The 13,197-nt window shown below is 34.5% G+C and overlaps 1 protein-coding gene across 2 annotated transcripts in view; it reads right to left on the reverse strand.

Moving 5' to 3' along the window:
- The window catches only part of PIP4P2 (phosphatidylinositol-4,5-bisphosphate 4-phosphatase 2), a 69,970-nt gene that overhangs the window by 38,304 nt on the left and 18,469 nt on the right, over positions 1–13,197 (reverse strand). For both annotated transcript variants that reach the window (XM_031946967.1, XM_003770312.3), the window contains exons 2-3: positions 5,343–5,491; positions 1,104–1,210 (exon numbers count right to left, since the gene is read on the reverse strand). In XM_031946967.1, the coding sequence (XP_031802827.1) occupies positions 1,104–1,210; positions 5,343–5,491 (256 nt within the window). The remainder of the gene's footprint in view (positions 1–1,103; positions 1,211–5,342; positions 5,492–13,197) is intronic.

Genomic DNA, 13,197 nt, shown 5'->3' on the forward strand with positions numbered 1-13,197 from the left:
TTTTGTCATTTGAAAAACATTGAAGAGATCATTTTCTTTATTATAAGAGTTTAGCAAATCTTCTATGGACCAGTCCTGATTCATCATTTATTAAGATCCTGAAAAATAATTTTATTTCTATTCCAACATCTTCTTAATTATAAAATATAAAGGAAAATATATGATATTCACTAAAAGCATTAAAAGGATACTCTCAATCTGTAAGAAATAGAAACTGCCAAGTAAAAAAAAAATATCACTATTAATTTTACAAGGAAATAAAATTATATTTTAATACTTTATTGTCTTAGTGCTTATATTTGTAAAAGTTACAAGCATAACTAATACTTTCCAGCATTAGTTGACATTATGTCAACAGGAATTTCTGTACCATGAACATGATAAAACTACTTACTATTAAGCTACAACTAAATTGGTGGATAAAAGAAAAATTGGGCTAATACTATCATTAAATTGCATCTTTTCATAAACCCAAATTCAATTAATTTATTTGTGGTAGTATGGAGAATAGCATAATATATAAATAATCTACCAATGTCTTTTGGGCTAACAAATGCAGCCTCTTTTTGCTCCCAAACCTTTTGTCAGTGCTTCCAACAGATAACAAAGTAAAGTATTCCTTTCTCCTCTAGTACACCTTGTGGAGGAAGTACAAACACCCATTGAAATTTCCAAAATTCAGGAAAGCAGAGAAAAAAGAGATGATAAAAAATTTTGATATGCATGGATACAAATATCCTCATCCATTTATCATGTCAACATGTATACATATTAATAATGACAAGTTGTATATAAAATATACTTATAAAGACATACTATGAAATACATCAATTAAACATTTAACACTTGAAAGTAGCAACATAGTAAATCAATATTGTAAAGGTAAAATAATTTGTCATTTTTGAGGGTGTCAATCTATTGAATCAGAATGATTTATTTAACTCAAGGTTTTAACAAATATTTATTTACTATCTAAGAAATTTTCATCAGTTATTCAAGAAGAATATGCACAAAAAGGCAGTTCTGCCCTTCGCCCATAGTTAAAAGCTCTCATTTTACATAAAAGAAAAGAGAATTGTTGAAATTATAGGTTTAATTCTTACCAATTGGGCCTTGGACATCCTATTCGACGAGATGTATCCTTACAGATGAGGAGACAATTACATGGACATCTAACATACTTCTTTCCTGTTGGTGGGTTTTTGATTGGCTATATAAGAGGGGAAAGACAAACATAGATTATTAAAAATAATAAGAAAAACAGTAACACTTAATATTTACAGAATGTTTTAAGTTTATAAAGCTCTTTACAAAAACTATTTCATTTAATCCTCACCACAACCCTGATAAATAAGTGCTATAATAATCTCTATTTTATGGATTAGGAAACTGAGACAAATAATAGTTAAATGACTCACTATGGTTAGTGAGTATCTGAAATCAAATTTGACCTCAGGTGTTCCTGAGAATGCCTCCAGAATGCCTATCCATTATATCAGATATCTGGCACTAAACAGGAAATAGAAAGTCATACTGTTGTTCCCTCCTTTTGAATTTTATATGGTACCTTAAAATCTGAGATTCATTAGAATACATAAAAAGTTCAACTTAATTGAGTAAAATTTCTGTTTCTAATGTTAACAAATCATTGAAATATTTTAAAATACAAAATTTTCTAAAAGGCTGCAAAAGTCTTTATCACTTAGTTAAAATTTAAGCATCCAGAAGCTAGAATATATTTTGGGAGTGGACATGAAGGAGAATATAGGGTAAATGATTTATAAAGTGACTATGTAGTACTTCCTGTTCTTCTACAAAGATATTCTATCTCCCTTGTCTTGGAATTATCAGAGACTGTCCCCTATACCTGGTATACACTCTCTTTTCACCTCTTATTCTTAAAATCCTTAGTCAAAGTTCAACTGAAATTTCCCAATTCTAATAAAAAGAGAGAGATAGGGAGAGAGGGAGAAAAGGAAGAGAGAGACAAAAAGGGAGCAAAGAAGAAAGAAACAGAAATAGAGAGGGAGCAAGAGAGAGAGAAATGGAGAGAGAAAGACAAGTCATAAAGAGACAGAAAAGGAGTAAGGGAAAGAGACAGAGAAACCAAGACAGAGAGAGGCAGAGACACAGATGCAGAAACATACAGTCTAAAGAGATAGAAATAGAGATACAGAGAAACAGAGGCAGGGATAAGGGAAAAAGAGAAGAGAGAGGGAAAGATAGGGCATACTTGTACATGTACATGTGTATCCAAAAAGAACACAAGCTTCTTTATTCTGGGAACTTTTTCTTTTTGACTTTGTAGTCATAGTCCTAGGATAGCATTTGATATATGATTGGTATTTAATAAATAATTATGGATTAAGTGTGGTATAAAGGAAGAAGGGAAGGAAATAAGCATTTATTAAGCATCTGATGTGCTAAGCACTTAACAAATATTCATTTGATCTTTACAATAAGCTTGCAGTTAGATACTACTTTAAATTGCATTATGCCATTAAGTAACCTGAGGCACACAGAGCTTAAATGACTTGCTCAGATTTATACAGCTAGTATTTGAGGTGGATTTGAACTCAGGTCTTCTTTATTCCAAGTCCATTGTGCCACAGGGAGCCTTCATGGGAATCAAATGTCAGATTCTAGTTCCACTACGTCACAAACAACTGACCCTGCAAAGATCACTTACCTCACCTCTCTGGGATTTCAGGTTCCTCCATCGTGAAATGAGAGGATTAGATGAGGTAACTTCTGAGATCTCTATTCATTCTAAAATTCTATAATTTCACTGAAATTTATGTATATTTATTCTAATTTATATGTCATTTCCTCTCTGAGTATACTGCAGTCTTATTAAGGTTCTCATCACCATTTATCCAGAAAATTTTAAGAGGATCATAGGATTGATCTGGGAGCTCAATGGTACTTATCTGATTCAACTCCCACTCATTTTACAAATGAATAAACTGATGTCCACAATTGAAATGACACAGATAGAATGTGGCAATGTTGGAAAAGGATCCCAGACCTTTCAACTTCAAATCCAACAAACATCTTACTCTTCCATGTTTTCTCTCTGACCTCTAAGTCTGCCTTATGGATCTTCCTAAATCCAGTCTCTTCAATTTTATCCTTCACATATAGATGACCACAGATAGTGGGGAATACTAGGTGAGGTATAAGACACTTTAGTCCAGTAAAAGGAACCCTACTGAGTGTTTGGTTTGGCTCCCCATCCCCCCAGGGGTACCTCAGCCTTTCTGAGAACTCAGGGTGTGTGACAACTGTGTTGTAAGTAAAACAGTTATACTAAGGTGGCAAGGAAACATCTGCACACAATAGCAAACTGTTTATGTGGTCCCACATATGCAGTATTCTATAGTTAGTGCATGTACAGTGTGCTATAGTTATATAAGTTTATTTGGGTATATAAGGCTGAGAAATTTTTGAATAAACGGACTCCTGTTTGACCATCCTTGAAAGTTCTGCCCTGTCGCTCCTCACCCAGGATCAGGATTCAGGTTGATACCAAAATCCTCTAGTGAACAGGTCTGGGCATTCACCCAACTACCAAAATAATTCTCTGAAGACACAAATCTGATCATGATCAGATCATTCTTTTGTTAAAAGCTACAATGGTCTCCAACTACCTCTATTATAAATCCAAACTCCTTAACCTGGTATTTAAGGCCTGCCACAATTAGGGTCCAATATCCTTTTCCAGGCTTATTTCATATTATTTCCTAAGAGGCTATACATTCCAAACAAACTAAACTCCTAGCTCTACCTTGATCTTGATACTCCATATTGTATTTTTGTACTTCACCTAACTCATGCTTGACATAGAGCATGCACTCTCCTTACTCCTTATTTTTCAATCTATTTCCCTTCAAGGTTTAATTCTTACTTTTCCATTGTTATACCACAGTTCTCTTTTATTGTCCTGACTCAGTTTCTCTAATTACCCTGACTCAGTTTCTCTGCTTCTCAGTCCCCGCAAAACCTCCCCTCCCTCTTTATCAGAATATTTGATAAGGATAAAAGATCTTATGTTTTAGAATATCAGAATGCCTCTCCCCATCCTAAGCTACCGGAATGTCAGATACCATCTTATCAAGGTGCCTCTCCCCATGTCTGGGGTGCCTCTCCCTATTATGTCATCTCATCTCTGGAGGCTCACCCCACCCTGTCAGAGTCCCGTTCCTGCTCTCAGCACCCTGATTCCTCCCCTGCCTCAATCTACCGCCTGAGTCTGAGCCATGTGTATATAGGTCATTGAGAACTCTCATTGTGGGCTGGATTCTTGGAGACAATAGTCTCATTCAGCCCTGGGACCAAACCATGGATCCATTTGGTCCCAGTAAATCTCTTCCATTTAATAAATTATTAAATACTCTAATCTTTATCTTGCTCAATTTCTCTGGCATTAAATCATCATGAGCCTTCAATGATCTCTCCCAGTTATTACTTGTCTCTCCTTCAAATATACTTAAGACATTTTTTGATTCTTCCTTTGCTTGCATTACTTCCTCTTTCTTAGTATACCTATCTTTGTGTATAGGTTATTTACCTACTAGAATACAAACTCTGATAGCAGACTTCTTTGTTCTTGTTTCTTGCAAACAGTGGATAGTTAAAAGATGAATCAAATTGTATTTTATAAAGGTAGCTTCATAGGCAGCTAAGTAGTACTGAACCCAAAGTCAGGAAGATGAGTTCAAATTCAGCCACAGACATTTCACAGCTATGTTACTTAAGGAGGAGAAACATTCAACTAAAGGTATAGAGAAAAGAGAAATTTCATCCCTTAGAATATATGTTGCAAGTTAATTAAACATTGTCAAAGTGGATATGTTTGAATCACCAAATTATTGGCAAAATGGCTTTGTCTAATTCCAGAAGTAAATGACACTAGTCAAGAAAACTCATCTGAGTACCCTACATGTTTTAATAATTTCACCCATAGAGTGAAGTCATATGTCTCAATTTACCAAACTATCTGATAAGACCTTTTCATCATAAAAAGAAACAGAAAATGGACTCAATTGTGATAGGAAGACTCTAACTGAGGACAGTAATGGTCTCCCAACTCACTGTTCTCTGACTTACTTCTGTAAGAAGACAAAATGCATTCCATTTAAAACAATCATGATTTTTTAACTGACTTAGCTTTAGTAAATACACTTTGATCTTTATAAAGGGATCCCTCTGTTTGTATTCCTGCCCATCTACTGATAATTAGGCTACTGTTATGCTACTGATATGCATCATTTGGAGAGGAATTACATATCAATTTAGGTTTTCTTAAGTGAGGGTGGGGAATAGAGAAGGGAAGCCCTTACCGTAGCTTCATTGCAGACTGTACATTTCACTACATGCTGGTGAAGCTTGCCATCCAAATTGATTAGAGATTGGCACACACGGCAATTTATTATAGGAACACCACTGGCATCTGGACTAGCAATGGCTGTGTAAGGAGGTGGAAGTTCAGCTGAAAAGATAAGAATTAAGTCAATAAGTATCTATTAAGTGCCTACTATATGCTAACTACTGCATAGAGTATTTGGGATACAAAGAAATTAGGAAATAACTCAGTTCCTGCTCAGGAGGAGTTTACAATCTGAGAGGAAAAAACATTCATTAAGTGATTACTTTCTTCCAGTTATGGAGCTAAATGCTTTATAAATGTTATTTCATTTGATTCTCACAACAAAACTGACAGGTAAGTACTATTATTAACCCCAATTTACAGATGAAGAAATAGAGCTCAAATGACTTGCCTAAGGTTACACAGCAAGTAAGTGATTAAGATCAGATTTGAATTCAGGAAGACTTAATTTTCCTGACTTCAGGCCAGCACTTCAGCACTATGCCACCCATCTGCCCAGGTATTGGAGAAAGACAGTGGAAACACAGGAAGATGGACTGTCTTATAAGAAGAGCAGTAAGGAGGCAGGAGCTGCTGGATCATGTTATAAAAAAGACTGTATTTGTGGGTGGGGGGAGGTACTGTCAATATTAAGAGGTTAAAAGAAAAATTAAATTCTAAGAGAAATTATGTCTATTATGAACACAGAGGCATATAAATGACAAATATTCTGTAAGGTTATTTAAGGAACAGAAATCTGCTATGCTTTCAGTCACCTAGACTAGGTTCCCCCAAATTAGTTTCAGGAAATAAAGCCTAATATATGTAGAACAGAATAATCCTAGCTTTGATTCATGACTGATTGTTTATTTTTTAAATGACCTATAAGCTTCCTTTTCTTCTAATTCTTTTTTTTAATTATAGCTTTTTATTTACAAGATATATGCATGGGTAATTTTTCATCATTGACCCTTGCAAAACCTTCTGTTCCAACTTTTCCCCTCTTTCCCCTCCCCCCCACCTCCCCCAAATGGCAGGTACACCAATACATGTTAAATATGTTACGTTAAATACAATATATGTATACATATCCATACAGCTATTTTGCTGCACAAAAAGAATCGGGCTTTGAAATAATATAATATTGACCTGAGAAGGAAATCAAAAACAGAGGGATTGATTCACACTCATGTCTATCAGAATTGATCATCATAGAGTATTGTTGTTGATATAATGATCTCCTGGTCCTGCTCATTTCACTCAGCATCAGTTCATGTAAGTCTCTCCAGGCTTTTCTGAAATCATCCTGCTGGTCATTTCTTACAGAACAATAATATTCCATAACATTCATATACCACAATTTACCCAACCATTCTCCAATTGATGGGCATCCATTCAATTTCCAGTTCCTAACCACTACAAACATGGCTGCCACAAACATTTTTGCACATACAGGTCCCTTTCCTTTCTTTAAGATCTCTTTGGGATATAAACCCAGTAGTAACATTGCTGGATCAAAGGGTATGCACAGTTTGATAACTTTTTGAGCATAGTTCCAAATCGCTCTCCAGAATGACTGGATGTATTCAAAATTCCACCAACAACATATCATTGTCCTGGTTTTCCCACATCCCCTCCAACATTCAGCATTATCTTTTCAGCATTTATCATTATCAGCATTATATCCCCTCCAACATATCAGCATTGTCATCCTAAACAATCTGAGAGGTATGTAGTGGTATCTCAGAGTTGCCTTAATTTGCATTTCTCTGATTAATAATGACTTGGAGCATCTTTTCATATGACTAGAAATAGTTTCAATTTCTTCTGAAAATTGTCTATTCATATCCTTTGACCATTTATCAATTGGAGAATAGCTTGATTTCTTATAAATTAGAGTCAATTCTCTATATATTTTAGAAATGAGGCCTTTAAAAGAACCTTTGACTATAAAAATGTTTTCCCAGTTTATTGTTTCTCTTCTAATCTGGTCTGCATTAGTTTTGTTTGTACAAAAGCTTTTTAATTTGATATAATCAAAATTTTCTATTTTGTGATCAGTAATGATTTCTAGTTCTTCTTTGGTCACAAATTCCTTCCTCTTCCATAGGTCTGAGAGGTAAACTATCCTATGTTCTTCTAATTTATTTATAATCTCATTCTTTATGCCTAGATCATGAACCCATTTTGACCTTATCTTGGTGTACAGTGTTAAGTGTGGATCAATGCCGGTTTCTGCCACACTAATTTCCAATTTTCCCAGCAGTTTTTGTCAAACAGTGAATTCTTACCCCAAAAGCTGGGGTCTTTGGGTTTGTCAAACACTAGATTATTAAAGTTATTGACTATTTTGTCCTGTGAACCTAACCTATTCCACTGATCAACTAGTCTATTTCTTAGCCAATACCAAATGGTTTTGGTGATCTGGTACAGCTAGGCCCCTTTCATTTGATTTTTTTTTTCATTAGCTCCCTCAAAAGTCTTGACCTTTTGTTCTTCCAGATGAATTTTGTTATTTTTTCTAGGTCATTAAAAGTTTTTTGAGAGTCTGATTGGTATAGCACTAGATAAATAGTTTAGGTAGTATTGTCATCTTTATTATATTTGCTTGAACTATCTAAGAGCACTTAATAGTTTTCCCATTGGTTAGATCTGACTTTATTTGTGTGGAAAGTGTTTTGTAGTTTTACTCATGTAGTTCCTGACTTCCCCTTGGCAGATAGATTCCCAAATATTTTATACTATCGGCATTTACTTTAAATGGAATTTTGTTGGAATTCTTACAAAGTGATAAGTCAATTGCCTAATTTAGCATGGTACTTAGCAAATTTTCTAACTCACTAATGTATTTAAGTACTCATTGAAGTTCACAAGTATGGGAGAGTCACAAAGTTAACTTTGTAACTTTGTGAATTCATACCTCTCTTATTCCCTCCCTCAGCAAAGGAGTCAACCTTTGGGAGATCATATATAAAGAAGCTCTTAGCTTCAGGTTAGTTAGTTCGGAACAATGCCAGGAGTCAGAGAAGAGCACTCTGGGACAGACACAGAGGCACTCTGGGACAGACAAAGGAGCACTCTGGGAGATTGAGAGCCAGAAGCCCTCTCTCAGAGGCAAGAGAGATTCATTCCAACTTTCACCTTGGTGCTGGCTGGAGATATTCAGAGTTGAGCTAGAGGTAAAAGACTAGCAAGGAGAGCTCTTGGAACCAAGGAAAGATGAGGCCTCTAAGATAGCTACCTGGGCCCAAGGAAAGAGATAAGAAATAAACATTTGAACTTTTATCACCAGGCTGCGTTTGGAGTGATTATTACTTGTAACTGAAACTAAGGCTGCCTCCAGAAAACCTCCCCAAGAAACCTGCTCCCAGAGAGAACCATTATATTTTAAAGAAGAGAACACCATAGAATTTCTCTTTGTATCTCTACTGTTGGATTTTGTTAGTGATATATAAGAATGCTGATGATTTATGTGGGTTTATTTTGTATCCTACAACTTTGCTAAAGTTATGGATTATTTCTAATAGCTTTTTAGTAGAATCTCTGGGGTTCTCTAAGTATACCATCATATTATCTGCAAAGAGTGATAATTTGGTTTCCTTATTACCTACTCTTAATTCCTTTAATCTCTTTTTCATTTCTTATTGCTGAAGCTAGCATTTCTAATACAATATTGAATAGTAATGGTGATAGTGGGCAACTTTGTTTCATTACTGATCTTACTGGGAATGGTTCCAGTTTATCCCCATTACCTATGATGCTTACTGATATTTTTAAATAGAGCTACTATTTTAAGGAAAAGTCCATTTATTCCTATACTCTCAAATATTTTTAATAGGAATGGATGTTGGATTTTATCAAATGCTTTTTCTGCATCTATTGAGATGATCATATGATTTTTGTTAATTTGATTATTGATATAGTCAATTATGCTAATAGTCTTTCTAATATTGAACCAGCCCTGCATTCCTGGTATAAATCCTACTTGGTCATGGTGTATTATCCTGGGGATGATTTTCTGTAATCTTTTTGCTAATATTTTATTTTCTAAGATTTTAGCATCAATATTCATTAGAGAGATCGGTCTATAATTTTCTTTCTCTGTTTTCAACCTATCTGGTTTAGATTTCAGTACCATGTCTGTGCATGACTGATTTTTTTAAAGGTTCACTCACAATGTTCCAGTTTTCAACTCCTACCTATCATACTTTATGGTCAAATCGATTGAACAAATTCACTCCTTATTTCAAAAAAAGGTGATTAAAATTTGATTAGTATCACCCCTTTTTCCATTATATTGCAACCTCTATGACCATGATTAGACTGCTCCCTCATTATTGCAGTCCCTGTCCCCCATACACAGTATCATCACCTAAAGGTGAAGCAGAGAAGCTTCTCCAAACTTAGCCAGTTTAGTCCTTAATGGTAGAAACAAATTCTGAGATGGTTATAGATAATAAAATGAACCTAACTTTGAACTCACAGCTGTTACTGGGGCTTTACCAGAAGCTCTTCAGAATACAACCCAGTAAAAAGTCAGTCTGACTGTTTTGTGCCTAATGCAAAACCTTGGTCCAATATTCATAGGAGATTTTAAATCTACAGAAAATGCCTATGAAAGCAATTCATTAACTTATGATCTAATTTTGCAGATCAAAATGCTCTTTTGTTAAGAAGCAAAGACTCTTTAACCCTTCAACTTCTATGCTCACATGGTATATTTGAACCTTTAGACAGTCCTTTAGGAATCTAGTCAAAGATTTGACAGGAAAAAATGGAAATTCTCTGATCTTTCCTCCTTTCTTACATGGTCTCTTGCTGGTATTCTGTGAAGTTTTGCTTCTCAAAGATGCAGAAGTACAGCATACTTTTATAATCTTGGCATCTTGACCTTTCCTCGACATCTCTCCCCATTCTGCTCTCCCACATGAACATAGATACCTGCCTACTTTAGCACTATTCCTCATCTTATGAATGTACAATCTTGCTACAGATTGCATGTAGTTACTAAAGATTAGACAATCCATAACAGGAAGAAATCTGGAGATGCTCTTTGGGTCACAGTGCCATACTGCACTTGACAACATCGACAATCTGGGGCTTTGGAGGAGTGCCAAGTCAGGGTGGTGAAGGTTCTGGTAAAACTGCAGTGTCAGCAATTTAAGGAGTGGATACAAATGGAACAGATCAGATACAAAGCTTTGACTCTCAGCCAGGGAAGGAGAGAATCAGTATAACCATATTGGTACAGAACAGTAGAAATAAGAAAAATCAAGACAGACTTGGACCCAAATGGCCACTGACAGCCTAACATGATAAGGCAAATAGATTATATGAGGCACAGTTTTAAGAGTCATAACTACTCCTCTTCATTCTGAACTCTGGATACTGTAATTTGAGAGTTAAGGAATAGAAAATAAGGAGTAGAATAGCTTTTTAGTACAATTTTAAAACTTAATTACCTATGCTATATTCCTTTAAACCATGAGTTTTTAACCTAGGTTCCATGATAAATTTCAGAGGGGCCATGGACTTGGATGGAAGAATAGTTTGATAATTATCTTTCATTTTAATTGGTTTTCCTTGTAATCCTTTTCTATGAGATAGCCATGAATATATAGTTCAGAAACAAACTATCCTTCAGGGGTCCAAAACTTTTTTTAAAATGCCTGAATTTTTTAATGCATATGTTTTCTTGCAGTAAGGCTAGTGTTGTGTTAAGATGGTACAGAAGCAGAATGAAATAACTCTGGATTTATCGTCAGGAATACCTGAGTTTACATGTTGCTTCAGACACTTAATAGCTGTACAATCCTGGGCAAACAAACATTTTACTAATAATAACTTGCCTTTATTTAGTGTCTTAAGGTTTACATAATACTTTACCTATATCATCTCTTTTAATACTCACAAAATAGATGCTAAAATTAAACCCATTTTACAGATGAAAAAACTGAGGCTGAGACTTGTGAAGTGACTTGCCCAGTATTATTTAGCTATTAAGCATCTGAAGCAGATTGGAACTTTGATATTCCTGACTCCAAGGCCACCTAGCTTACCTCCTTTCTCAGTTTCAGTTCCTCATTTATAAAATGGGTATAAATTATAGCTGTAGTATCTGAATCTTTAGGTAATTGTATATGTCTGTGTAATCCTCACAGACATTAAAGTTCTACATAAATATCAATGTCACTATACTGTTAATATTTAAACTAAATCAGATAATGTAAAAGAGAGAAGATTAATAAAGTATATAGCACTATCTGAGACAATCAGTAATATCCAAAACAGTCTCTACCATACTGCAGAATGTAATTGAAACTACTAATAGTAAAAAGAAAAGTGATGGAATAATTTCTCAGTAGCTGAGACCAAATCCACTGAACTAACTTCCAGATTCTATGGTATAAAAAAAATATCTTATCTAGCATATTAAGTAATGTTGCCTTAGGACTTGAGCATAGATCATTATGTAACTAAAATAAAGATGAGCAAAGGGAAGAAAAAGTTGATTATAATTTACAGTGAGGATACTATCACCTAGCAACCTCAAGGCTATCAAAGATACCGAAACTGCTAAAGACTTATTAACTAATGCTTTTTGGGCCAGATCAATGGCTCAGAAGATAGAACATTGAGCCTGTATTCAGGAAAAACCTGAGGTCAAATACATCTCAGATATTAATTACTCTGTGTCATCCTGAGTAAGTACTGTGATTTCTGTTTGCCCTCAGTTTCCTCATATATAAAATGGGACTAATAATAGCATCTCTCTCCCAGGATTATTTTGACAATCATTAAATAAGATAATAATCCTAAAGCATTTAGTATGGTACCTGGCATATATTAAGTACTGCATAAACATCAGTTTTTGTATTATTAGTAGTAATATTCCATTCTAATTCATAATCAAAAGAACTTTTATCACACCCAGATCCCAACAAGGAGATGATAAAATGACATCATGACATTTCTCTGAGAATTATAACATATTAGTTGAAGGTCACATCTCAATTATTTCTGGAAGAAGAAATGATACAAGTATGCTTCATATGATCACTTCAGATGTGGGAGGGTCTTTAAAGACCATCTAGTTCAACCTCCTTTTTTGCAGAAAGGTTAAAACAACATGCTCAGAGTTAAACAGATCATAAGCAGATAAGGTAGAACTTGCAAGAGAGTCTTCTGGCCCTATGTCAATCCTAGTTTCCTCTGTAAATTGTTGCCTCTCTGTTTCTTGTGACTTTGCATAATGCAACATATATTACTTGTTTTTATTTTTAATGCATGCTTTTTGTTTTTTATATCATATTTATTTTAGTAGCTATGCCTTATAACAAAGATTTTAAAAGAAAAAAAAAAGTTCAGCTAAAAATATCAACTGTGTCAGTATATACAACATTCTACTTATATATTCACTCCATCTTCAGCAAGAAGAGAAAGCATTGTCACAACTTCTCTCATGGGACATGTGTGTTCATAATAATTACATCAAGTCCAGTTTTATTTTTGCTATTTTTTTGTCATTTATGTTCTAGTAATTCTTATGTGCATTGTTCCTCTCATTCTGCTTTTCATGGTACATCAATGCATGCAAATCTTTCCCCCATTCCTCTGAATTCATCTGTCATTTTTTTTACAGTGAAGTAATTTTCCATTATATTTATATACCACAGTTTGGTTAATGATTCCTTGATTAATGGGCATCCACTTTGTTTCTAGCTCTTCAGTACCAAAAATATGTAAAAGCACAGGTTGGAATTCAATCTTTAAAAATTCAATAAGCAATTATTCATTGACTAGTATGTTCCAAAGTATTATGCTAGAAA

Source organism: Sarcophilus harrisii, chromosome 1 (assembly GCF_902635505.1).
Source record: "Sarcophilus harrisii chromosome 1, mSarHar1.11, whole genome shotgun sequence".
NCBI classification, from domain to species: domain Eukaryota; kingdom Metazoa; phylum Chordata; class Mammalia; order Dasyuromorphia; family Dasyuridae; genus Sarcophilus; species Sarcophilus harrisii.